The 26,741-nt window shown below is 55.5% G+C and overlaps 1 protein-coding gene and 1 long non-coding RNA gene across 6 annotated transcripts in view; one reads left to right on the top strand and one right to left on the bottom strand.

Moving 5' to 3' along the window:
* Positions 1-26,741, top strand: part of LOC123777374 (uncharacterized) — a 73,547-nt gene that overhangs the window by 31,687 nt on the left and 15,119 nt on the right. The window lies entirely within an intron of this gene.
* PEBP4 (phosphatidylethanolamine binding protein 4) overlaps positions 8,726-26,741 on the bottom strand; it is a 244,906-nt gene continuing 226,890 nt past the window's right edge. For 3 of the 4 annotated variants that reach the window (XM_045774003.2, XM_087866624.1, XM_045774002.2), the window contains exons 5-7: positions 22,337-22,382; positions 19,835-19,948; positions 8,726-9,027 (exon numbers count right to left, since the gene is read on the bottom strand). In XM_045774003.2, coding sequence (XP_045629959.1) covers positions 8,879-9,027; positions 19,835-19,948; positions 22,337-22,382 — 309 coding nt within the window. In that variant the 3' untranslated portion in view covers positions 8,726-8,878. The remainder of the gene's footprint in view (positions 9,028-19,834; positions 19,949-22,336; positions 22,383-26,741) is intronic. The other variant, XM_045774004.2, reaches the window with a different exon arrangement.

The following is a 26,741-nucleotide window of genomic DNA, read 5'->3' as shown; positions in this document are numbered from 1 at the left end:
TCTCCCCCCTCATTTCACGTCAACTTTATGTTTTTCATCTCTGGAACTAGAATCCATTAGCATTGTCCTTCCCGGACTTCTCTCTCAGAGAGCCTAGCCTAGGCCTGATGACGGCTTGTTGTGTAGGTGAGTGAGTGAGGAACCCCGGAGGGAGAGAAGGGACACAGCACTGAGCCTGGATCTGCTGGATCCCATTAGACGTCTGGCACCTACTAGAATGTAAGGTCCAGAAAGGCAAGGGCTTGGGTCCATGACCCTCATGGCTATATTCCCAGCAAGAACCTGGCTTATGGGGGTGCTCCATACATATTTGTTGAAGAACGAATGTGCCAGACACTCTTTTTAGGCCCCGTTCCTGATGTTAATAGCAGAAACATGAAAGGGGGCCAACTCCATGTGTGAAATCCAGGAGGAAGAAGGAGCTTGGGGAGTCCACGGCAACATGGATTCCAGGTTGGGGGCGGGGTAGGATTAATCATACATAAACTCAAGTGGTAATAGCCCCGTTAATTGAGTGGTAATGATCCTTGGCATTTTTCATCTTCAAAGTGAGGAACAAACTGTAATTAATACTCCATCCACCCGGGGGCAGGGTGGGGGTGGTGTGGAGAATCTTGAGCTGCTGCTACTCAGTCGGGGAAACTGAGGCATTGGTGGTGAAACTGGTTAGGGGAGTGGATACAAAGCCCAGCGGAGTCCAGAATCTTCTGGGGTGCTTTGAGCACATCGCACGGTGGCCTTCTCCCAAACCCAGGCAGCTGAGGAGCTGAGATCATGAATGAGGAGGGGGCACTGGACACCCACAAGGAGCAGAGAAAGAAGTCTCAGCTCCTTGGCCAAGGCCAATCAGGTGTGCTGGTGGCTTGGCCCCCGAGAGCCGGCCCAGGCCCAGGATAAGCCCAGAGGCGGCTCTGGAGCGGCCCGGGAGCAGGGAAGGGGACCAGGAAGTCCTTGGTGCCCAATGGCAGGCCGGCTTGCGGCATCCTCAGCGTGAGTCACCAGCGGCTCCGAAATGCCTCCTGGTTTCCTCATGGCAGTCTGGCTGCCCTGAGCCCCGAGGGAGTTTTTCATTAAGGTGATTACCCTGCCGTCATTAAAGGCCGGTAAATATCACCCAGAGACCGAGGGCGCGCGCGGCTGCCTCTGAACTGCGGCCCGGGTTCACAGGAGCGCTCCCCCTCCCGGGCGCAGCGCCGCCACCAGCTCCCAGTATCCAGGGGCCGGGAGCCCCCGGGCCTCCGCGTCCCCAAACGCCGAAATGCCATCCCGTTGCCACCGCGTTGCATTTTCTTTGAGGGACGTTGGGTCAGTCCATCCTTCAGTTCAGCCCCCATTCCTCAGGAAAGCCTCTCCTGTGATGCCCCCTTCCAGGTGATCACCAGACAGCACTTCCTAGCTCCTTTTTACATTCATTCTGTAATCCTTTGATGAATGTCTCCTCCCTCCTTCCAAACGTTCCAGAAGGGCAGGAACTCCTACGGATTTTGTATTGTTTACCCTGTGTGTCCCCCCTCCCAGCCCACTCTCCTGCCACCGATCCCCAGGGTCTGGTGTCCAGCAGGCCTCTTTACTTCTGAATTAACAAGTCCCCGCGAGGCAACAGAACTGTTTGACGGCTACTGCCTTCTGCCCAGGTGTTGTCGACAGCGCCGTCTTGTGCGCCTACTATGTGTCAGGCACGGGGAAAGAAAACTTGGCAGTCTTTGCTGCGGGGAGACTCAAGGCCCAGTGAGTGTTCAGGATGGGGACGGGCAATACGTACATCTACAGGAGGTGGTGATACGAGGAGAAGGACAAGGGGAGAGTGATGGGGAGTGCATGTCCAGACCCGGCTTTAGGTCCTTATTCTTCCCCTTCTTTGCATTTGGGATCTTGCTTTAGTGCCACTGACATTGAAGTTTGGGATCAGAATATGTGGGTCTTGTGCTGTAGTCCAGCTGATTTATTGTGTGCTCCCTGAAAAATTCTCTATACTTTCGATCTTGGTTTCAAACAAATTATATCAGGGGCCCCCGGCTGGCTCAGTCGGAGGAGCACGCAACTCTTGATCTCGGGGTCGTGAGTTTGAGCCCCTTGTTGGGTGTAGAGATTGCTTAAATAAATTTTTAAAAATGGCATCAAAGTCCATCCACTAAGGAAGGTCAGGTCTCTGAAGGCAAAGTCCCCTGTGACTTGGCTCTGTGCCCTTGGCATCAGCCCCTCTTCCCTGGGTCAGCTTTGCCGCCTGCCACCAGGTGGCCTAAGATAAAATTCTGACAGTTCTGAAGGACGAAGCCGGTTCAGAAGCCTCAAGGGGAAGGGATGGCAGCGGGCCAAGAGTGACTGTGGCTGTGGGTACCCCAGCCCCAAATCTCAGAGCTGCACTCCCCTCTTGCAGAAACCATCTCTCAGATTGGCGAGAAAGCTTCTTCTAGACCCCAATCGAAAGAAAAAGTCGCCGCAATGGAAACTCGAACTAACCCTCCCTTCTTGCCCCCACTTCCCTCCCGTGGTCACACTTCCGGCAGCCACCACAGGGTATTTTAGGTTCGAAAACAAAGCGTCAGATCTATTTGAGCAACTTTTTTTTCCATTGGAGTAGAAGCCCAGGGGCCTGTGGCCACCCTGGGCTCGGCCACTTCCCCAGGGAACTGACGCGTTTCCCCTTCTCCACTGAGGACCGATTTAGCAATTCAGACTGGCCACTTTTAGCTTCTCCTTTCCTTGGCCTGGCAGCAGGAGAGGGCCCAGAGGTAGGGCCACTGGGAGGATGGGTGTGTGTCATGGTGCCTTCCTTCTGGACTTCAGAACCTCCCTCTTACCCCTCTCCAACACCACTAAACGTGCTTGCGAATACACACACACACACACACACACACACACAGCCCCGAGAGCTACTGCCCTAAACGCATTTGCTGCATCAGGAGCCTGCAAGGTGAGATCTGGCGTTAGGCCCTGTCTGGTCCTGACTCTACTCCAAAGGATGGTGTGCCTGTGTCACTGGTGGGCCGGTGTGTCTGTAGGTTGTGAACAAAGTGGGCGTGCATATATGGCGATTGCATGTGCATGCGAATCCGATGTTCACAGCTGCCCGGGCTGAACAATGCGTGCACACACAGCTTGCATGGATGTCTAGAAAGAGCCTGGCAGAGTTGAAACCCTGGAGTGTCTAGCGGGTGCGTACGCCATGTGATTTTGTGTGGGCTGGTGTATTTACAGTATGTGTGTGCAGGATGAGTAGAGTAGAGGTGTGTGTAAGTGTGCGCACGCACGTCTGTGCACGTACGGATGGGCGGGCCTGGCTCTCAGCGTGCGGGGGAGGAAGACAGGAGAGCTCCGGACAACGGTGGCCGTGTCCTTATGGGCAAACACGCACAAGGTCCGTCTGGGGACCAGGGTTTGAGGGCAGGTCGGTGAACTGCAGGTGTGAATGTGTACCTGGGGGACACTGGCTAGGGACCGGCCACTTTGTCTTCGTGTGCGCCTTTCCCTTTTACCTCAGGCCCCGTCGGGCCTCTCTCCTCAAGCCCCCTTTGCCCCTCCCTGGGCTGTGCCGTCTCACGCGGGCTCCAGCGCCTCTCCTCCTCGTTGGCCTGGCCCACCCTGCCCCACTGCTGAGAGCCTTTGGTCTCCCCCTCGCACGGCTCCTGAGGGACACCTTCCGGACAGCAGGCACCTGCTAGGTTCCTTTGGTAGTTTCTTCCATTCTTTGCACACAGCGGAGCCTCCCTCAGTGCCGGAGGCTGGCTGACTGTATGCTGGCCTCAGCCACGGCATGTCTGCGAGGGAGGGGCCGTTTTGTGGCGACTGCAAGTGCATGTTGTGGACTTGAGGGCGTGTGTGTGTGTGGATATGTGAGTGCGAGCATGTGAGTGAAGGTAAGTATTAGGGGTATATATGTGAGTGTGAGCGTGTGTGCGTGAGTGAAAGTGAGTCGTGAGGGTATGTGAACGTGTGAGAGGGTGAGTGTGTAGGCGTGTGGGTGTGGGTAGAGGGTGTCTGGACTCCTTTGGGGCGCTGCGCAAGCTCGCCCTTCTGTCCAGGCCCTGATGGAAGCCCCATCAGCCTGCCTTTCTGACAAGCTCGGCCCCTCTCCTTTGAGCTGTCTGCTCTCTGCCCAGGTGACTTCTGACAGTGGGGCAGACCCCAGCTCAGGAGGAATCGAGGGGGTGCTTCTGAGTCCTGCCTTCATTCAGGGCATGCGGGAGGCTCAGGAATCACATTTCTGCCCTTCATCCCTGGGTGCGGACACAAGGCCCGTGGGCTCCTCCACTTTCCCTCCACTAGGCTCCCTGAATGGCTTTCCTCCAGCCTGGATCTGGGGAGGATGAGCTCTGTTGCTGGTTGTTGCTTCTGGGAATAGGTCCTCCTGAAACCCTAAGGTCTTCAGGTCTTTTTAGTTTGGCCCTCGTGTTAGGGTTTTCTGCAGCCAAATGCTCTTGGCTCTTTTGATTCTCAATCCCAAGGTTTTACCCTGTTCTGGTGGCTTTTTCTCACCTACTCCCACTCCTTTCCAGACAAAGGGACAGTGGTAGTGGCTTTCTCTACCATTCCCCAAAATAAGCACACAGAGTTGCCGAATATTCGGCCAGAGGGGACCTCAGAGAATGCTGGACCTGAGCTATTTTAGAGAGGCTCAGAGAGGGCAGCTGACTTGTCCAGGCTCACACAGCAGTGAACGGTATGAAAATCAGGCCTCCCCTCTGGGCCAGCAGTCCTTCTAGCTACGTCAGACAGATGGCCATGCCTTTCTTTTCTATTTCCTTCTCTTTCTGCATCTTTCTCTTCCTTTCCTTTTTTATCGAACGACTTCCTCTTTTCCCTTTGAAATGTCCTCTTTGTGTTAAGCAGGATGGCTGGCATTTGGTGGCACCAAAGTGGCACTCAGAGCCAAGACCTCTGTCCTGGCACAGTTCTCCTCAGTCTTTTCCAAAGGCTTTTCTCTTTTCTGGTCCCTCTTTCCCCAGGATGCTCAGGGGGACCCTGTACTTCCCTGTCCCTGAGCCAGCCTATTCAACTCCGGTTTCTCCTTCCAAGTACTGAGGAGGCAGATGGGAACCCTCAAGGAATCAGCTCCTCTCTGTAACCTTAGTTTCCTGGTCTTGAAAATGGAGCGAGGGTCTCTGAGGGGGAAACATGGGCATCTGTATATGTGTGAGTGCGCGTGCGGGCGTGTGTGTGCGCGCGCACGCACATGCCTCATGTGCCCCCCCAGCAGCTCGGGGGGGGGGGAATGGGAAAGTTAATTAGCACCAGGATGAAAGGTGCTGTGGGATAATTACAGGTAATATCAGGATGGCCGGGAGGGTGGGGCAAAAGGCCCCTAGATCTCAGGTGGGGGGTGGGCAGCCCCTAGCCCCACTCCTGCAGAGTATATCAGACACCTGGAGAGAAGGGGTGGGGGGGTTGGGGGAAGGAGCATTCTGAGTGAAGGGTCTTTGTCTTTACAGAGAAATGCTTGTTAGTTGCTAAGGAACTGGGCTCTCTTCCCTGATCCAAGCCTCCCAATGTTTTGCCGAGCATGGGAGGGGGATGCCGGGCTGGGGCTTGAGGATCCCTTGGCCGTCAGGCCTTTCCCCAGGGCCGCTGCAACTCTGATGGGCCTCCTGGGAAGGACTCTCATCTGGGGAGGGTGGCTCTTTCCCACTCCCCAAAGCCACGCTGCTTGCTGCTCTGCTTGCTCCAGCCCAGGTGGGGCGCAGAGCAGGTGAGGTGGAGGCAGGGAAGGAGAGGAAAACGCATTCACTGAGCAGTCTGCATGCCAAGCACTGCGCCTGGGTGCCTCGCCTGCTCTCTCGTCTAACTGGTGCAACACATCTTTAAGGAAGGCACTTATTTCCATGCTTTTCGCATTATACTGGTTTTTTTGTTTTTTTGCAGTTGAAACCCAGGTCCAGAATAGTTGAGGAAGTTGCCTGAGGTCACAGGGCTATCGACAGTAGAGAGTCTATGTGAATTTGGGTCTGCTCAATAAGAAAAGTTGTGCTTTTCAAACTACGCCATTTATGGCATCTACCAGGCTCGTTTTGTGGCCCATAGCTGCTCAGCCGTAACCTGGACCCACCACCACCACCACCACCACCACCACCTTTGTTATCACGGTCATCAGGCAGTCTTCCCATATGGCTGTCTTTCCCTCCTTTTCCACCTCTCCCTTCCGTGAGAGCAGTTGTCACACAGGGGAGCTTCTTGGGGAGATGGGTGATTCCATGGGTTGAGGGTGGTAAACTGTTGGGGTAGCCGCCTTGGGCAGGCAGGGTGGGGGGCCGGGCTGGGCTGCTGCCCTGAGTGTCCAGGCGCTGGCCCTCCCTCAGGTCACACTTGGTCTAGAAGAGCTAGAGCTGGGGGAAGGGCAGAGGCTGGGCGAAACTCCCTTTAAATTCTTCGGGAACTTCTAGCCTTCCTTCTTGGCCCACCTGGCTTCTGAAGAGTCAAGGGTGGATTTCCCAAGGTGTCCCTGGCCCTCATGTTTCCCCTTGCTAGCAATGGTCCTTCTTCTCTATGGCTTTGAGGACCATCTGGCAGGGCTGGCTTCAGCCTCGAGCCCGGGCCAGCTTTGTTCTTTTTTCACGTTTTGGGGCCAGGAGGGTGGGGGTCTCTCCTGTAGCTGAACTCAAAGCCCAAAACACCAGGAGAAAAGAAAAGGGGAGGGGGGGAGGAAGGAAAGCAAGCCGATAATTTCCTCGAAGGATAAACATCCGATTTTTTTTCCTCACCCAAAATAAACATGCTAGCCACAAGGAATTAAAAGCAGAAGAGGGGAGGATGTGTCTCGATTTGGGGCCGCTCTAGTGAGCTGGCCTGCTATTTATCCCGGCCTCGGGCACCAGCCGGAGCTGCCAATTACACTCTGGGCCTGGTGGGGCGGGGGCTGCAAGGAGAAGGACGCAGGGGTGTGAGGTTCACACACACCCAGAATGTCCCTTCCGAGGCTGCCTTCCATGACACTGCAAATGGACACTTCCTTTTGCTTCTTCTTTTAGCCCTGCCAACAAGCTTGCCTGGTGGGGTAGAAGAGAGTGGGGAGGCCCTACCGCCTGGGCTGGTATCAGAGGCCCTCCTTCTACAGAACAAGAAGTTAGTGCCCACCACCTAGGTGGGGAGCTAAGTCTATCAATGTTGGGGGGAGCGTTGTCCAATTCCCTTCACGGACTCCGTCTCCCACCTCATTGCGTTCTTCAGATCCCCACCACTCAAATCTCCCAATTAGTGAAGATATGCTCAGCTGGGCTGAGGGGCTGGCCAGGGCCCCTCTGCCTTCCAGCGAGTGTGGGGCATGGCTCTGAGAAGGTAATAACCCTGCCCCAGCTGCAGCCTGCTCTTTCATCTGGGGATCTCAAGGTACTCTGTACACATGAGTCACCAACACTGCTCTATTCTGGCCAAGGAGAGGGGGTTATTAACTCTTGGAGGGAAACGGGGTGGGCGGGTTGGTGAGGGGGTGGGGGGGCTAAGAGGACTGGAGCTGGGGGTGGGGGCGTCAAGGAACCAGTGCTTCGTACATGAATGAGACCGTAGCAAAAGAGGTACCTCCAAGGGGGACTTGGGTGGGAAAGCCAAGTGACCTTCAGAGGACATCCAGGGGAGTTAGGCGCCAAAAACCCTTGCCTCGTAGACACCAAGGAGTTCCTTCAGAGCTTCCTAAAAGCATAAATCAGATTGTACCCCTCCTTCCCCTCCAATCTATTTATTATTCAATGGCTTTCCATTGCTTTCAGGGTAACAATCCAAAATTTCAGCATGGCTGCAAGGCCTGGCGTGTTCTGGTCTCTGCCTATCTGTCCAGGTGGCCAGGCTGCTGGCCTAGAAGATGCCATGTGAGCCCCTGCCAGCCCCGGGGGAGCTCGGTGGTGTTCCCTCTCTTTGGCATGGGCTTCAACCCCCACCCCCCTTCACAGTTAACCCCTACCACACTTTTCAGCCCTGAAGTTAAATAGCACTTCCTCAGAGAGGCCTTGCCTGGGCCTTTACTATGCCCCTCCACCACAGAGCAGGTCCCCTTACACCCTCGCAGCACACGCCACATTTGTTGTCATTTGCCTGTGGTCATCTGATGAACCTTTCCCTCCCATCCTGGACTGTAAGCTCCATGAAGCAAGCCTTAAGTTTTGTCTGCCCTGTTCACGTATGTATCCTCAGCACCTAAGCAGAAGGGCAGGCAAAGGGACGCCTCGGTGGCTCAGTCAGTTAAGCATCTGCCTTTGGCTCAGATCGTGATCCCCGGGTCCTGGGACCTAGCCCCGTGTTGGTCTCCCTGCTCAGTGGGGAGCCTGCTTCTCCCTCTGCCTCTGCCTGCCATTCCCCCTGCTTGTGCTCTCTCTCTCTCTCTGACAAATAAATAAATAAAATCTAAAAAAAAAAAAAAAAAAAAAAAAGAAGATGGTCAGGCACATACCAGGTACCGACAGTATTTGTCAAACGAATGATGTTGAATGTCAGAGTTGTAAGGGACCGTGGCAATAAACCAACTGCCCCAACTCTCCTTCCTACCTTGATTTCACAACTGAGGGAGAACTTTAGAGAGGACATGTGATTTACTCAAGGCCGCAGTGCCTCAGTGACAGTTGAGGCCTAGGGACCCCCACCTCCTGCCTATCCATCTCTCCCAGCACCCCCTCCCCCCACATACACACACTTGCAATTATAGGAAAGCCCCAGGTCCCAGTGCTGGACAGTGATTGATTTCTTCGTCTTAGTTTTTGAGACAGCAGGTTAGGAAAGAACACAACCAACCAGTAAGCCCTGGATGATATATTTTTTTTTAATTTGGAAGAGGAGGGGTTCCATACCCAGAGGGGGTGCCATACCCAGCGGGGGTTCCATACCCAGACCGTCGTGGCAGGCACCGTGGACACACACACCTGCAGCGTGAAGCCTGATGCCTGGCAGGCAGTTATCTCTACTTGGGTTTGTCCTTCGGCTCACTGCTTCCGGCTCCGGGGGTCTGGTAATTGGGTGAGTCCTGGTAATTTTGGGTCATGAATTGGGTGCTTGCTTCAGGTTCGCTCAGGTGGAAGCGGTTCAGGAATTTGTCCATTTTCCAAGAGCCTGGAAGGACAAACAGACCAGAGGAAGGCAGTGAGGAAGAGCCATGGACTGGATGCTGGCAGGGCCCGACAGGGAGGCCAGCTCTGGGGGAAATGGAGACAGCAAGTAAGGACCTTGGCCATTGGGCTGAGAGTGTCAGAGTGCCTGGGGGCGCCCTCTGGGTCCTAGCTGGATGTTAGCAGAGTGGGAAGAGGCCGCTCCGCAGGGAACAAAGGGGACTGAGTCTGGACTGGGTCGGGTCTGGACTGCCTTTGGTCTCCTTCCCTAGGGCCCTTTATTTGGCATAACTCTGCCTCCTCACTCACATGCAGAAAGGAAATGCCCCATTGGGTGGGCTGCCCACTTCCTCCACCCACCCCTCTTTTTCCGCAGGTTCTCCTGACCCCATGACTGAGGCCTTAATGCTTCTTTCCTTCACATCTGGTAACCCCAGCTGCTGGGGCTGAGACTGGCCCAAGAGTCCATGCTGTTTGTCTCCCTACTCCTGAGCACCTGGATCCTGCGGGAACAGAGTATGGGTGAGAAGTCCCGGTTGGTGCCCAGGTGCTCTTCAAGGGGAAAAAAGCACAGGGGTGTGGGGGGAGGTGGCTCTTCTGGGGCAAGTGTGGGCAGGTCTAGCAGCAGGGCAAGGAGGGCGCAGCCTCAGGCACTGGGGAGAAGCTGAGGGAAGTGGTCACAAGCATATTCCCACGCTCTTGTTTCCCAAACCCTGGGCCTCAGGCACCCTCTGTGCATGATTGCCAGCTACAATCCAGGATGCCCAGTTTAACTTGAACTTGAGATAAACAACAAATAATTTGTAAGTCTGTCCCTCCTATTGCATGAAGCATACTTAAAAATTCATTCCTTGTTTATCTGAAATTCAAATTTAACTGGGCATCCTGTATTTTTTATCTTTTTCTTTTTGGCTAAATCTGCCAACCTTCCCCGGGTGGAGGGAGTGCTCGGGGAAGACCTTGGCCGGAGCAGAGCTAGGCAGTGACAGATAGGCCCTGGCCCCGCAGAGAAGAGCCATCTCTAAGGCACATAGAGAGCACGGCAACAGTGGCAGCCTAGCCTTCCTCTCAGAGCTGCCCTTTCTCCACCTGTGGTCCTGTCTGCACCTTCTACCCTTTTCAACAAGGAAGAAAGCAAGTTCCTTGAAGTGCTGTTACTCCACTTATCATCCTGCCCCCCCCCAGGGGGTGTTTGCACTTCAAAGATGTTTTCAAGGAAAACAAAACGTTTTAATCCAAAGAAACAAGACAATAATAATGATAATGCAAATAATAATAATAATAGTAATAACACATCTATATAGTGCTTCCTATGTGCCAGGAACTCCATGCATATTCATACACTTAATCCTCACCAGGGGAGACTATTTTTATCCCCAGTGCACAGATGGGAGGATGGGGCACAAGATGGGGTTCCGGTGAGGATGGGGCAGGGATGGAGGAAAGGGCTTCTTCAGGTTCCCGCAGGTCCGATCTGGTGACTGCATGCTCAGATTAGGGAGAGAGACGCTGGACCCTGGGATAGCCTCTCCTGGGGGAGACTGCTGCTGGGTGACAGGTGGATGACTGAGCACAGTGGGGTCTTCCACAGGGAGGGGAGGCAGGGAGGCACTGGCCTGGCATGGCCTTCACAGCCAGAAAGTCTGGCTGGATGGAAAAGAACTGTGGTATCATGATCCTGGGAAAGCGCGTGCATGTGTCTATGCTTGTGTGTGTGTGTGTGTGTGTGTGTGTGTGCGTGCGTGTGTGCACGCGTGTGCAAGCCAGTAAAAGGGCTCATGGGTGAACTGGTGTGTGACAGGCATGGGGACAAGGGGGCCTTCCCCACCGAGTGGGGCAGGAAGAAACCTTGATGGCCAGGAGGGAATTGAAACTCTCATCACGAGATCAGGGCAAGTTGGTGGAAAGAAATCCCCTGTACCCTGAGGGAGATCGTGCCCTCCTCCTGCAGACTTTGCCCTCCCTTAGCTCAGAGGGCTTCTCTAGATGGAGCTTGGAGTGCCCTTGGAGCCTCCCAGCCCCTTCCTGGTCACATTTCCGACAATGCTGTGGTTCTTGGGCAGCTCCTCAAACCAGCCCGTGTCCCTCAGGAGAGTGGGTACGGCGCTGCTGGCTGCTAGCCTCCCGCTGCCTCCTCCCCTGGCTTGGCCGTGACTCCTCACACCCCCGTTTCCTGCCACAAAGGGCAAGAGGAACTGACCCCGTGCTAGTTCTAGAAGGAAGAGGGGTGAGTCAGACCCTCAGGGGTGTGTGTGTGGGGAGAGATGGGGAGCTGGGAGGCTGTGGCTTCGTGGTCACCCTGTGGAGGAAAGTCCCATCCTGTATGGCACTGCTCTGTCCTGTCCGGAGCTGCAGTCTCTGCTCAGGCCACTCCCCTTGTACACTTGGGCCCACCCAGATGGGCTCTTCCTTGGCCCAGGGCAGGGGTAGTGAGTGCACTGCAAATGCCTCTGTGGCTGGAGGGAGAAAGGAGGAGGGTGTCTGCGCCGGTGTCCTGAGCCACCCAGTGGCTGGAACACGGAGGCCTGGTCTCCTCAGGGTGGGGCCGCTGCATGTGATGTTCTGGTTGTTCCCTGCACAACCCTAGGGGGCCCCATTCCCAACCCGCAAAGCCTTATGCCTCGGCTGTGCCCAGAGGCTGGTCTCTCACCTACTGGTTGGTGCCAATAGGGAAGATGTTGGCGATGAAGGATATTAGATGTGAGAGATGTTTCAGAAATGGGCCAAGGGAAAAGATGGGTAAGCTTACCTAAAGCCGTCAGGGGTTTCTGAGCCACCACCGTGTGCCTGATCTCTCCTAGACAGTGACTTCAACAACCGGGAGAGGGGCTCCAAGACTTCAGCTACTCATCCTCGGAGCTTCAGTCCCAGGGGCTGCAATGGCTAGAATGTTCAGGAATCGCCCTGGGACAGGTCTTGCCAGTCATTCTCTGCCCCCAGCTGCCCCAGTCTGTGGGGCTGGCTCAGCACTGTTTGGGAGCGGTTCATCACATGGGACTGCACAGGCCCGTTGGGCCTATCAGGCTTAAGCAGGCATCCCAGGACTGAGAAATATTCTCCTGCCCAGCCCCTCCTCCTTGGAGGACTTGTGAGAATGGGGAGGACAGCTCCTCTGCTAGAAGGGGCAAGCTCTGGGCTGAGGGCAATCTGACACCCCAACTGACAGCCGCTTCTTTGCGTCTACTGGGCGTGGGGGGTTTGCTTGCACCGAGGCCCTACTCCTGCCCTCAACGGGTTTCTAATACAAGCTAATGAATGCTGGACTAGTCACAGGCTAGGTCTTCACAGAGTGACCTTGGCCAGCAGCACAATTCTGCAGCTCCTGGCAGATGGGGTCCCATCCCGAGCATGCGCCTGTCCTCTTTATCAGGCCCACTCTTAAGACTTCTCCGTGTGTCCTCACTCTAGCCAAGGGACATTTCGCACCTGACTTGCTGTTTGGTCCTCAGTGGGCCCTCAACTGTTTCCCTCTTGGCCCAGGAAGTGGGGGCTGGGAAGCCCCCAGTGGGACGGAGGCCTCCGTTCAGATGGACTGGAGAACAAGGGGGAGGCCTCCTCTGAGCTGTTTTGGGAGTTCAGCTGCTTGAGCCTCTACTGGTAAGGAGCCACCCTGTCCCCCAAGATGGGTGAGTTATGTCTAACCCTGTCTCCGCCCCCCCCCCCCCGTTTCCCTAGGGGCACCGTTGCTTCTTGTCAGGGGACAGTGGCCCTGAAGAAAAAACAAAAATTGAACGCCAGCCTAATAACCGCCCCATCGAGCGCCCGGCTGAGGTCTGTAATTTGTCTGGCTCTTCGCAGGGCTGGCTGCAGTGATAGCAGCACTGATGCCTTTCCGCTGAGATTAATGATGTCCTGGTGGTGGTAGGCGGGAGGCCTGGGCCTCTTAGTTTTTGTGCCATTAAATGACATCCAGAGACTTCCACTCAGGAGCTGAAAAGCCCTCGTTCCATCACATCCAATTACTCCTGAAGAATATTTGCTGAGTGGCTGACCCTGCTGGCTTGAGAGGCTTGGGGCAGAGGGGACCACTTTGACTTTGGCAGGAGTGAGAGGGTGCGGATGCTGGGGAGGGGGGTTCCAAGGTGGGCAGGGGTTACCCGGCTCCTCTGGAGCACTCAGGAGAATTGGAGAGTGGAAGTACAATTCCTAATTACCCAGTAAATGAATCGCCCAGGATGCCTCCCTCCCTCCTGGGGTTGGGGGTGGGGATGGAGGCGGGGGTTGGGAAGGGAGCAAGAGAGGAGGCTCCAAGCTGTTGATCTGAGCTTCTGGTGATCAAGTCCAGTATTTGCTGGTGGCGGGCTAGAGCTGTGGGTGAAATTGGGGGATGCGCTGTGGTTTCCCAATGATCTGGTCAATACTGCTTTGGACAGTTGATGCTTGGCTTGACTGGGGTGTGCTTCCTGAAGGGGGCTGCCTGTAGCCCGTGGAGGCTGCAGGCAGTTCCTAGCCAGGGTGCCTGTCTGAGAGTTGCCCAGGATGGCCCCATCTGGTCCGCTGCCAGGCCCCCAGTCCTACCCGCTCTGCCAGGTGGGTGGGGCCCTTGGGAGGCAGAAGAGGGCTGCCTCACACAAGCCCGCACAGTGACTCAGGGGCTGGGCCTGGGCGGGGGGTGGAATTTCTGGGGCCTGGCCAGGTGAACCACCATGGGAGGTCATGGCGGGGGGGGGGGGGCTGTAGGGGCTGTTTTGCAGTGGGTTGTGTGTGTTTGTGTGTGTCTGTGTGTGTGTTTGGGGCTGGTCTACAGGCGGGGGGCCCCTTCCTTCTATCTTTGCCTCCACCGTGTACTTTCTCCTCACTGCTGCCAGGCTGGGGTTTTCTCCCAGCCTCTGGCCCTCCACAGCAGTGCCTCCTCCTGGTGACACTGCTTGGAGTTCTGCTGCCTTCCTGCCCTTGGCCTGTGCTTTCAAACATTTCCCCGAGATGCCCATTGTCTCAATCACCCATGGTGCCCCTCAGGCCTTTAGAGGCCACAAGCAAGCCTTAAACTCCACCGTGTGGCAAGTCTCAGCCTGTCTCTCTTCTCTGACCCCTGTGGGTGGGTGGCTCACCCAGGAGCTGGTCAATTCAGGTGTCTGTGGTGCTGGGGAGTGGGTTATGGCCACCGGGTCCAGAACCCAAGGTCCCTTCTCTGCCCCTCCCATCCTGTTTTGCAAGGAGCAGTCTCTCTGCAGGCCTCTGAGGCTGCCCCAGTGAGGCGGTGACTGAGGCTGATGTGGCCCGTTAGTTCCCCTGGCACTGTGGCACCATCCTGGGCTCACCCCCTTGGAGAGGCTTCTGGAATAAGCGGTGGCACGTCATCCTGTGGGGCAGAAAGGGGATTTCCCCTGCTCACTCGCGAGAGGAGCTTGGGGCCATGAGGCTAGCTCGTGACGCCCCTGGGCCAGGTGGCTGAGGTGTGGCCTGATGCAGACCACAGCTCCTGGGAGTTCTAGTCTCTACACAGTGCTTGGCTGTAGCCTTCTCCAGGGAAGGGGCCTGAGGGTTTGTCTCGGGAGTCTGCTGCTGCTAGCCAAGGACACCCAGGGCTTCAGGATGGACTTGCGCCTTCTTTGTCCCCACCCCAGGGCCCAGAAGTCTGGTGGTCTTGGTGAGGGGAGAGGGAATGTGGGTAAGTGGGCGACAGGAGCAAAGAGGTTGCCCCAGATATCAGAAGAAAGGTAATTTGTTCTTAACTGTGGATCCTGGGTCGACCAAGCCATCACTGTTCTGGGCTTCAGTCTCCTCATTCACCCGGTAGGAGCAATGGCTGTGGTCTGCCCACCCCACAGGGTCCAGTAGCTGGGTGAGGGGAAGGCCAGGGAGACGCAGGGCAGGCTGGCAGAGAGTCTGGGCACAAGTGGTCCCGACCGCCCGGCGTTGGGACAGGGAGGATGTGGATGCCAAAATTGTCATTTGTGGGGATGACGCTCACAGAGGTGGCTGTCTTTTCAGGTGTTAAAGGAAGTTGATGATGAGTTGAATACGGGGGTGTGAGAATGTGCAACTGTGTGCCTGTGTGTGTGTGTGTGTGGCTTGTGAACGTGCATACGTGGGTGTGTCCCATACACAAACATCCTCATTGACTCAAAGTTCACAGTGGGCTGAGCACAGGGACCGGCGATAAAGAGGAAATCTACAGCAGAGGTGAGCTTCTCCCTCAAGGAATTGAGTCTCATGGTGGAAGAGACCCTTGCAAGTGAAAAATGATTGAGTAATACAAAGAGATAAAAGTGGGTGACTAAGGAGGCACAACAAAGTGTCACTGAGTGTGTAGAGAGGGACGGTGGCCGGGGAGGGCGGGGTCAAGCCGATGAGAGAAGAACGCCCTACGGGAAAGCATCCTGGGGCTGTCAGCAGGACTGGTGTTCTGCAGGCAGGCAGGGCCCTTGGGCTCGGGGAAGGGGAGAAATGGTCTACCCAGATCAGCGGGCAGAGGCAAATCAGTCGCTGGGGGGAGCTTGGGGGGCACTGGCGTGAGTGGGAGTTAGTGGCTGTCCGGCAGCATGTGGTCTGGAAGGGTGCACGGGATGAGGTGGGAGCCAGCACTGTGTGTCTTCGGACACGTCCCCTTGGCTCATTCAGTTGGTTCCTCTACAATGTAGAAGTCTAGATGCCGAAACCAAGGCTGCTGTGAGGAAGATGCAGGGTCGAACCATCATGAATCACAGATGAGCCCAGAGGCCGGATTCTGGGCCTTGGGCATAGAAGGTGGGGGAGGGGGTATTGGAGCTGGGGGTGGGGGACTGGAGGCAGAGGTGCAAGCCCAATGTGTTGCAGGCCCAAATTTGGGAAGGTGAGGTGTGGCCTTTGGGACAAATGTCAGTGAAACTGGGCCAGCCCTGGTCAGAGGACACCAGTTCGGGCTCTTTCAGCTTCACCGTTGTTCCCTGTTTGGGATGTGGTCGTGCTCGAGTAATTTGAATATCTCCCTCCACTCGCTCTGTGAGATCCAATGGTCCGCAGAACTACACCAGGTGACAGCATGGACATCCACGGGAGCAGGGTCCGGGTCCACATGGCTCACTTCTGTGCCCACGGCACCTAGAACACTGCCTCACATACACTCGGCATCATCCCAACGAATGCAGAGGGCATTTGTGAATCATGCCCAGCATGGTGGGGAAAATGGCAGGGAGAAGAAGGAGCTGTGTAAAGGCAGGAGGAGTGGGGAAGGAAGGACTTTGTAAACTAGAAGCAAGGTGGCTCCAAATCCACTTCTAGGGCCCTCGCTGTGGTCCTGGCAGACCAGTATCTGATGGAAAGCCTCCACCCAGAAGTGTGTGGAGTTGGCTGGGCTAGTCAAGTCTGATCACTTGCTCCCTGCACGCGTCTCACAGAACTCGGAGGTGGGGGAACTCGGTAAGCTGGGAGCAAATCTGTTAAGGGTCATTCAATGGTAGACCAACTAGTCCAACCCCTTATCTTGATGATGTAGAAACTGAGGCCCGGAGATGTGAGGTGGCTTGTCCAAGGTCACACAATGGATATATCAAGATCTCCCATCAGCTGACCCTATATACGCTGTCTTGAGGTCACAGAATAAAGGGAAAACCTGGAGAGGGTTTCAGCCCCTGGCAATGAGCTATGTTCTCTAGTCCCCATGGTCACACAAGTGCAACTAGGATCCATCCAAAACTTCTCATTCACACCTAAGTCCTCATCCAAAACTGTCATTCACACCTAAGTCCTAGGGAGGGAAGGACCCAACAGGACCGGCTCAAGTCAACTATCCTTTACGGATGCCTTTCTATCTGGTTCTTGCATAGTGACTTTCCCCTCTAATTTCTGGAATCTGTTCCTACCTGTGCATCCAGGAAACACAAGGGGCTGCTTATACCATGCATACCCTAGGGCTCTCCTGCCCCTCCAAGGATACCTTCCCATGGAACGAAAACTAGACCGAAGTAAGCCCCCGGGCCTGTGTCCCTTGGCTCCCGGTCCTGGCCTCCTGAGGGCTGGGCCAGCCTGGGGCTCCACGAGCACGGTGCTGGTGCTTCACAGAGCGCCACAGCCTGGGGCTCCACGAGCATGGTGCTGGTGCTTCACAGAGCGCCAGGAGTTCCAACGATGTGCAAGCGCAGCTCCCGCTTTTGCCATGGCCCCCAGCTTCATCCGGGCACACAGCTCCACGCTGCTGGCGGCCCCGTGCTCTCGCTCCTCTCAGTCCTGCCCACCGCTCCAGCTTAGTCATCTCTGAAGAGGGGCTTTTGTGTTTCGCCTCTCCCATGGCCAATGTCTAACGGCTCTTCATGGCGCCCGCCAAGGTTGTGCCTCTGCTGGGCTGTCGCGAACTTGCGCGACCGACCATCCCCCTTCCTCCTTTCATGCCCTCACTGCTCCTCACAGGGGTGCTCCTTCTCACTTTTAAAAAATAATCTTTGCATCTGTGGTTTCTCCAGCTCGGAGCTTCCTCTCTCTTTCACTCAAGGATTCACATGTCCTCCTTCTCCCGGCCCAGCCCAGGCCGCACCTCTTCCGCGTAGCCTCAGGGCCATACAGGCTCTTGGATCATCTAGCTCCAGCCCCTCATTTTCTAGATGGGGAAACCGAGGCTCAGAGAGGATAGCTGATTTGCCCAAACATCAATCACTAGCTGGAGACTGGAAATACAGATTTCCTTACCCTGCAGTAAAATACCTTTGCAATCTTCCTAGCTAAAGAGGGTGTGTCTTCTCGGAGGGAAGGGAATCCTAGGAACCTACAGACAATCCCTAACTCCACTTGCTCTCCAGTTGTCCTTACAGGCAGAACACAATTAAGTGCTTAATTATAAGCTGCTTTGCATTGTTATTTAAGTGTTTTCCAAGCAGACTGTAAGCCCCCTGAGGGCAGGGAACATTCTCTGTGCTGTGGGATCCTGTCCTCTCCTAAACCCCTACCTAGGAGGACAAGGCACCAGAGGGGTCATATGGTGGGAGCGGTCCCCGGCCTGGCTGGAGAGCTCTCCTGGGAGGATAATTTTCCCACCTCCATTTCTGGCAGCAAGCAAAACGGCTCGGAAGTCAAGGGACTCTGTCCAGTTCCTAAGTTTTCATGTAGATGAGAGGTGTGTGTGTGTCTGTGTGTGTGTGTGTTGGGGGGGGGTGCACAACAAACTGCGGTTTGGGCCAAGATTCAAAGGGGCTAATAGTGGGTGTCAGGCTGGATAGGTTTCGAGCTTCCTTGCCTGCTGCCAGCGTCACAGGAAGGGCACACAGGCCACTGTGTTTTCTGGAGGACGGGTTAGGATCAAACGCGAGGACTGCAGCCAAGGCAGGGGCAAGTGTCTTTGTCGCATGCACCTCCCTTCTTCCTTCGCCCCCTTCACGCTCCTCCTGGCTTCACCTACTGCTCTCTCCTTTCCCCTGCCACCCCGCCCCTCAGAAGGCCCTTGCTCCTGCGAGAGGCTCTTCCAGGGGACAGTCTGAGCACGATCCCGCCCCCCCCCGCCCCACCCAGGGTGTGGGCTTTGTGACTATGATGTCTAACGTGGGACTCAGAGGTGCTGCCTTACTTTGTGGGGGAACGTGGTGGGCTGAGGTGCTAGTTCCCAGCCTCCAGAAAGCGCAGTGCCTGGACTGGTGGAAGGGGGCTCATGATGTCCGAGATGAGAGGGAGCCAGGGAACTGGAGAAACTTGTCTTGGCTTGGGCAAGATACATTTTTCTTTTCCTTCTCTCCTTGTACCCAGATTTGAAAGTTCGTCTTTGGGAAAGCGGTTTAAACAGATTTACACATTGGCAAGGTGCTGAGGGCACCTGGGGAGGGTTCACCAGTGGAAAGGTTGCACCAACTCTGCTTTCAGGGCAGCCCAGAGCCTTCTGTGATTGGTGGCTCCTGCTCGGCACACCTGAAGGCCTCCTTCGCTCAGCGAGTGCCTTTCCGGGCTCCGTGTTCCTCTCCTCTGGGGCCTCGGGCAACAGGTTTGTAACAATACCTTCCCCGGCTTCCCAGTGGGTGGAAGTTGGTCAGGGTCACTGGGTGAGAGCAAATGGCTGATGACACTCACCCACCCACTCACCCTTCTGCCAGCCTGGGGGATGTGCTGTCTGCACTCTCAAGATGGCATTTCCACATTATCTTCCCTTCCCCCAATGGGGGAAATGATAGAGCATACAGGGATTACTTTATTTCCCAATTTCTGGAGAGCAATCCAAGGCTCAGAGAGGGGGCATGGCTCACACAGAAGCAGGGGAGTCGCCTGAGGCACTGCAGTGGCCAGATGGCCATGGGTCTTCCCGCTCCCCAGCTCTGGTGGGAGTGGGACCAAGGCCACCATCAGTTCGCCATTAGGAAGCTACAGGGAGTGGATCCTCTCCAGGGTGCCAGAAGGGCTGCTCAGAGAAGCTAGTGGAAGGAGCATGGCTGGGGAAGTGTTTGCCCCACCACTGAGGTAGTACTGGGCAGACAGGGCAATTAACGACCAATGAAGGCAGACTGGCAGGGTGGCATTCCAGGGCCCTCTTGCCCAGATCGGACTCAATTATAGGGTACAATTACCTGCAGAAGTGCTGTGGGGTAGCTGCCTGCACATGCCATTCGAGGCTGAGCTGGGGAAATGCTTCTCTCCCTGGCTTCAGTTTATCCCTTTGGGACCCGGCCTCAGAGACCCACCCACCCAGCAAAAGCCACCATCTTGGTCTGTGGGATTTACTTCTGGGGGGAGACCACATCTGATGCCAACATCTCCCTTAGGACACTCATTCCAGTCTACTGCCCAGAAAGGCCACCCTTTGACTCTGGCCTCCAAGGCTCATGGGTAGGGTCAAGGTCCCAACTTCACCATGAATGCACAAGCATCCACTTCCGCCCCAGAATTCGCACTGGCTTTGGCAGATGGGAAGGCCTTACCTCGAGTTTTGTTTTCTTTGGAATGGAGAGAGATGTTCTGTGTTTGCTGAAGATAGACGAAGAACTGGTAGCGGTGGAAGCCACTTTGTGCTGGTGGGGACGGAGGCTGGTAGGCTGGGGGCAGAAGAAGGACAGAGCGTGGGCCCCCACCCCACAGTACCCACAACCTCATGGCTGCCCTGGGCCAGAGGAAAAGAGAATCCTTTGTGCCTTTCAGGGTCCCCCCTGGGGTCCCAGCTGGGGGCGTACCCATCACAAACCATTAGGATGTATCTTTGGCAGGACCTCAGCTTCGGTAGCTGCCCTTAGGAAGCACCTTATTTTGGGCAGCACGGGGAGGAGGAAGAGGTGTGGGCTGCTTGAGGGTCTTGGGCGCCGTTGGGACTCCCCGGGCCTCTCTTGGCTAGCAGGTGTTGGTGTTATCCCTGTGCTGCTTTAGTCTATCCTGATGGATTTCCTGCCTCAAGAGAAACCCATCTTCCTCTGTGAGAGCGTTTGGCAGTGGATTTTTATTTATTTTTTCAGCATTTCCTTATGAACTCAATTCCCAAAGAAGCCAATTTCTTGGCTGGATCCGGAGGATCTGGAAGTGGTTACGGGGGTGGGTGGGACTCGGTTCAAAGGTTTGATCATGGAAGTGTAGGATCTGGGTGCTCAGGGCACTGGGAGCCCACTCAGGCTCTTCCGGAGGAGAAGGCCTATCTATCTCCCTCCCTTTTGCCCTCGGTGCAGGAGGCAGATCTATTTCTGGGGTAGGGGGGAGCTGAGGTGGGGACATCTCTCATTCTTTCCCCAAGTCTATGCAGGGGTTTTGTGGGCCAGACTTTTGCGGTTGGTTCCAGTTGGGCCTCCTTCCAAACTGTGCCTCTGCCTCCTCCCCTTCGCTCTCCTCATCTCCCCTTCCAGAGAGCCAGAAATCTTCCTGGGGGTGGGTGGGGATGGAGTGTCTGCAGTGAGGATGCTGGTGGGAGGGAGTGTTGGTACTTTATGGCCCCCTCCCTCTCCCAGTCATTAGACAAGAGCCACTCGCTATTTGGAGCTGTTGGAAGCATTCTTCATAGTGCACTTCCGGCCACTGGGGCCTCCAGCATGCTCACAGCCAGGGGAATTCCTGACTATTCAACTCTCCCTGACTTTTTGATTGCAGATCTGATATCCGTGCATGTGTGTGTGTGTGCGTGTGCTGTGCACTCGCACGAGGGTGCATGCCCGCACGCACATTCAGAGTGAGCACAGCACAGGGTGTGCCAGGAGCCATGTGAGTTTGTACGGCTTGGGGTCTACACTGGTGCAGGTGCAGGTGCCGGAAGAGCTGGTGTGCATGTTCTTGGAGGCTGATTGGGAGGGTCTCTGTCAGTGTGTGTGCAAATGTGGGTAAGTCATTGTTTTTTTCACAAACATGGCCAATGCTGAGGAAGACTTCTGAGCACAGGCGGGTGCTGGAGTGTGTCTTCACGTGCATGGCGTGTGGAGGGCAGAGATGGCCGGGTCAGCTTTTGGCAAGGCTGCTGGGTGCGTGGGTTGCCAAGTACGCTTGACAGTGGGCATGTCGCACACTGCCAAAGAACTAGTGTCCCTGATTGCGTGTGCGGCAGGCCGTGGTTGGACCTCACCGGTTCTGTGCAGCTGGGAATTTATCCTCAGGGGAGATGGAGACCCAGCCCCTCTCACTAGGGCTTTCCTGAAGAATCCCCTTCCAAAAGTAGAGATGAGGGGTCATGAGGAGGAAGGGAAGGGACACACGCATGAGGAGCCACGTCTTGGTACCAGGCCCTGGCTACGTGCGTTCCTGTGTGACATCTCGTCCATCCTCAGCACAACCTGGTAAGATGAGTGTTATCCCCATTTTCTGGATGAGGAAATGGGGCTCTGAGAGGTGAAGTCAGGCTGACAGGAAGTGGTGACACTGGGATTTGAATCCAGGCCTATCTGACGTCTGGCCCCACGTTGCGTCATGGAACTGTGTGGGTCATTTGTCCTTTCGCTCAGCCCTCTTCGGAGGCCAGGTCTGCACCTGAGCAATCCCTTCAAGTTGAGTGGGGGGCATGCTCTTGCAGGGGGGTCTGACGGGGTGGGGGAGGAGTGGAGCTGAGGGTGACAGGGGTGGGAAGGGGAGGGCATCAGAGAAAAGGGAGGCCTATGGGGCCTCATGCAAGCACATCCGGCACCGGGTGCGGGGGAACACAGGGAGGGGAATGACCCAGCCAGTCCCTCCAGGAGAGCAGACCCCTGCATTTAATGCTGGCCCCACCCTTTACTCCTTGGGAGCCATGGGACAGGTGGGTCTGTGCCTGGTTTCATTCTCTTTCAAATGGAGATACTGGCGGCAGTGGCCTCCAGGCCGTTGTGATGATTAATTATCTAATTGTGGAAGAGTAGACTAGCCCAGGTGGGTGGGCACTTTCCCATCACCAAGTCTCAGCATTAAATTGCATTGTTACGGTTCTTGCAGTCATGTCATTGCCCTGGCTGGGGCAAGTGGTATGGGAGGGTCGTACTCACGTGACAACTCCTGGCCCTGGACCTTCCCCTTCTTTATATCAATGCCCTGCAATAAGAAGACAGGCACAGGTGTGGGTTACTCACTCCTGGGGCAGCAGAAGGCCACACCACACACTTCAGTCCAAATGGGTTTTGCTGACTTCTTTCTCTCTCTGAGGGAGTAAGATAGAAGAGTAGGGACGGGTATGGCTGCTCCTGGGACGCGTTGCCAGAACGGGGTTTGGAATGGTGCCTCAGAGGTCCAGGACAGACACAGGCACTGCTGAGGGTGGCCTGGGGGTGAGAGATGGACCCCCCCTGACCACTGGAGAGAGTGACAGGATACTTCTGGAAGGGCCATTCCACTCCCATCATCTGTGCCCCTAGACTGGGCATGGGACACAGGTCTCCGCCTCTGGGGTCTGGTCAGATCTAAGGCAGGGGCTGACAATCCACACAGCCTTGCTAGCCCAACCTAGCCTCTCAGGCTCTCTTCGGGGCCTTCAGAACATTAGGCCAATGGCTGTCTGAGTAACCAGAAGGGCAGGGAGGGCAGGAGGAGGCTGGACCGCTGATTCTGAGGCAGCTTCTTCCCCAGCCTTGATTGGACTCAGCCCACAACCCCTGGGCAGATTGTTTGGCCTCAGTTTCCCTCTTCTTCCTTCCCCTCCCTTCTCTCCTCTGCTCCGCGTCTGTGGGATAATGAGGCGATCCCGGGGGCGGGTGCTAATTATTGTTTGTGCAGGACTGGGAGATGCTCAGATGAAAGGGACTGGAGCCGGGCCCCTGGGTCCGTGCCACAGCTCGGGGGCCCCTAGGTGTGGGGTTTTATGGCCTTAATGATGGTGATTAGCATGGCTCTTCATCGGTTCTGCCAACACCTAACTGTGCCCTGGCCACCTTTCCACCAAGCCCTCCCGGTACGGCCTCTGCTCCTTCCCCTGGCAAAGGTGCTCAGGATGAGGCTTTGGGAAGGGGGAGCTGTGAGACTTCTCATTACTCTGCAGAGACTCAGGGTCAGCTGGGTGACCCAACCCCTAGTGTGGTTTATTCTCTACAGAATTAAAGCTCCACCCCTCCTTCTTGAGCCCCCCTCCCCCTTCTCTTCCCCTTTGAGCTGTAGCTTGTCTACTGACTGTTCTTACTTTGGGTCTCCTTGGCTAGAACATCCCCTCCCCAAGGCTCCTCCCTGTCTGTCTAGGTTACCTTTGGTTGGGAGAAGGTGGGGAGACTGCAGAATGGGCCCCTCCACCTTGGGCCCCCTTCCCACTTGGTTGTTTTCAGCCCGAACAGATGAGATCTCTGTCCTCTGGCACCCTTCTAGCCCCCCTCATGCAGTCTTGTCTGCTCGGGAGCATCCAGACAGCCTTTAAATTCAGTCCCTGGGACAGCAGGGCTCGTCCCAGCTGGGCCTTGGCCTGCTTTCAGCACGGTCCCTCGCTCCCCCAGTATCAGGCCCTGTCTTACCCAGGACTGGCATGGGACCCAGCTGTGGCCAGGACTTGAGAAGTCAGGGGGCACCGGGGTAGGGGAAAGGGGTTGGGGAACAGAGGGCGCTCTCCTTGATACCCATCTCTCTCAGGAGACGATGGGAGGGCCCATGCCCGAGCAGCCACTCTCCCGAAATAGCTGCCTGGCTCTCTGGCTGGCGGCTCTAGCACGCTGAGAGATGGGGGCCAAGCCCAGGGCGGCCCAGCCCAGCCAAGCCCGCTGTGCGCTCCCAGCCTCCCCCTCACTCCTCTCCAAGTCAGCCCAGCCAGCGGTTTGTTTCCACAAAACAACAGCAACCTAAGCTGGCTCTTTCTTGTCAATTCTCCACAGGCTTGGGTCCCACCCAGAGTGATCAACAGGCCTCTCTCCCCTCCGAGCGAGTGCAGGGAGGGCTGGGGAGGGGTGGCGGGTTGCTGGGGCCCCTAAGGTCAGGGAGTTTGTGCAGAGCAGGGTGGAAAGTCTGATCTGTAGCCTTGATCAGGGTGGAAAGGCTCTCCTTCCCCTCCCTTTCACTCCGGGGAGTCTTTTCTCATCAACTGGGGCCAGCTTGGCAAAGACACACGCACACCCGTGGATTCACTGAGTAAAGCCAGGGGCCCTTCCTGCCCGCCTTCCCTGGCGGAGCAGCCCTTGAGCTCCGCTGAGGCAGCTGCGGGCGGAACTGGGAGCAGAGGGCACTGATGGCTTTAAAGTTCTTAGGGTCTCTCTGGAGCTTGTCCTGCAGACAGGGGCTGGTCCTTGGAAGGATGAGCAGGGAAGGAAGGCTCTAAGGAAGGACCAGGCTATAGAGGGGCCTCCCCCAGAGCCTGTGGTCAGGGTGGTTGGTATTTACTCAAGCTGGGTTGAGGAATGGCTAAGCTTCCTGTGGCCATCAACCTTTCCTTATTGGTCTGTCCTGGGTGGGGGGAATGTGCCAAAATTTCTACCATTCAATCAATATGTGATAGGGGTCTTAGGAAACCAAACTCAAAGGGTGAGAAAGTTGACTCTCCAAGGGGCTCAAACTGCTTGTCCAGAGCCACAGACTGGTGAGTGGGAGAATCCCAGAATATTCCAGGAGGAAGCAGCCTTAGACCCTTTGACCTTTGAGACCCACTAGCTGAAGATCTCATGTCTTATGACACACAGTGCCATCCTATGCTTTTTCTACAACGTCATGACAATCCCATCGCTCCTCCAGGCAGCATGGCTTTAGGAAGACTATTATTAAAATACACGGATATTACCTAGAGGTCTGAGGCTACAGTGGAAATGGTTACACGGTTCCCCGCTTCCAGCCCCCCACCCCCATATGAAATCATGAGCTCTCCTAAAGTGTCTTCATGGATCAGAGTACCTCATTTAGCCTGAGATGACCTTAGGAAGCTGGAAATCTCTGGGGATGGATGAGATTCTGGAACATTTCTGGTGGGGAGGGGGGAATCTCTGATTCTGAGCACTTCCTAGGAAGACAGGACTCACGGAAGGGTCCTGAGGGTGGGCAATGAACCTAGCATTTGAGGGACAGATACCATACCTGTCATGTCTGAGCAGACAAGAGTTTTGGAAAGAGGGCGTGCAGCAGGGAAGGGGCTGCTGAGAGCTCTCTTACACCTTGGCTTCCTCACCTAGAGCCCTCCTCCCTGGCCTTCTCCCCTCCCCCAGGTATACTGCTCCTCTTTAAGATGGGCCCAGCCCAGACAAAACCTCCTTTCCCTTACTATAGCTAAGACAGATTGACATTTTCAGAAGGAGCTTGTCTAAATGCTAAGGTTAAAAAAGGAAATAATTATAGAAATTACAAACAGTGTAGAAATTGTCGGGTTTCTGATCCTCAAGAGCACTGAAAAGCCCAGGGTGGCTTTTTCAGGATATTGGGACAGGAACACCTGAGGTGTTAGGACAGTGTGCTTGGGAGGATGTCCAGGGCCCTTCTAAGTGTCAGAGACTAGATGACCTTGGGGAGGCCATTCTTTTCCTTATCAGCGTCCTCTGTCAAAGGGAGGAGAGGGGTGGAAGATTGCTCAGGAGGACCCTTAAACACTCAGGATATAAGAATAGTCTTTTCTTTTCCTTACAAGTTGGTCCCCAGTGTGTAAGTGCATGCATGTGTGCATGTGGAGGGAATGCACACGACTGTCTGGCATAGGAAGAGGCATGCATTATTCTAGTTGCAGAGAAGGAGCTTGACTCTATGAACACTTTGGAGGAATTTCTGGCTTTATAGACGTGAGATTTCCTTTCCAGCTGTCTCCAACCTCAGAACTCATAGCTTCTCTATCAAGTTAGTTTGGACCTGGCATGTGAGATGCTGAAGAGGAGTCGAAACTCGACTGAGAGTCATGGCGACCCCTGTCTTGGTCCAGGGTAGATACAGACTGTCCCACCAGACTTGCTCTGATCAGCTGGTGTCTGGTCAAGTAGAAAGCACAGTGCTGGAAGCTAGGGTCTGCTCTCCACTACTGTTAACTGACATTCGCAATGAGCTTTCAGTGTTTCTTCTCCAGGGCTCTAACCGATGCATCCATCTCACAGCAGCCCTTGCTTGGGAAGGGCAGAGCTCAGTCTCCCAACTCACTAGAAGGAAACCCAGAGAAGCTTTAGCCTCTCAAGGGCAGGGACAGCATCCTGCCCATCTTTGTAGCCCTTAAGATGCTTCACACAGAGTAGTAGACATTGCCAGTGCCCTGGCTCATTCCCTGGCCCTTGCCACTGTGGTGCTCTCCAGCTTTCCTTCCAATCTGCTTCTCCTGGTCCCAGGGTCCCCTCGGGCATCCAGAGCCTGCTTCACCACCTGCACAATAGGGTGACATGCTGGGGTGTTACCATCCTCTGGCAACAGCTCCTAACCAATGGCCGATGGAAAATGGCACATAAATACTCCAGCTCCCCACCTCTGGGGGGGATGATGGAGTTGCATATTCCCTACTGGCTCCAGGCACCCACAGTGGAGCTT

This window comes from Ursus americanus, chromosome 13, assembly GCF_024610735.1.
Source record: "Ursus americanus isolate L20-20 chromosome 13, mUrsAme1.1.p, whole genome shotgun sequence".
NCBI lineage: Eukaryota > Metazoa > Chordata > Mammalia > Carnivora > Ursidae > Ursus > Ursus americanus.
This window is presented reverse-complemented; position numbering and strand designations above follow the sequence as displayed.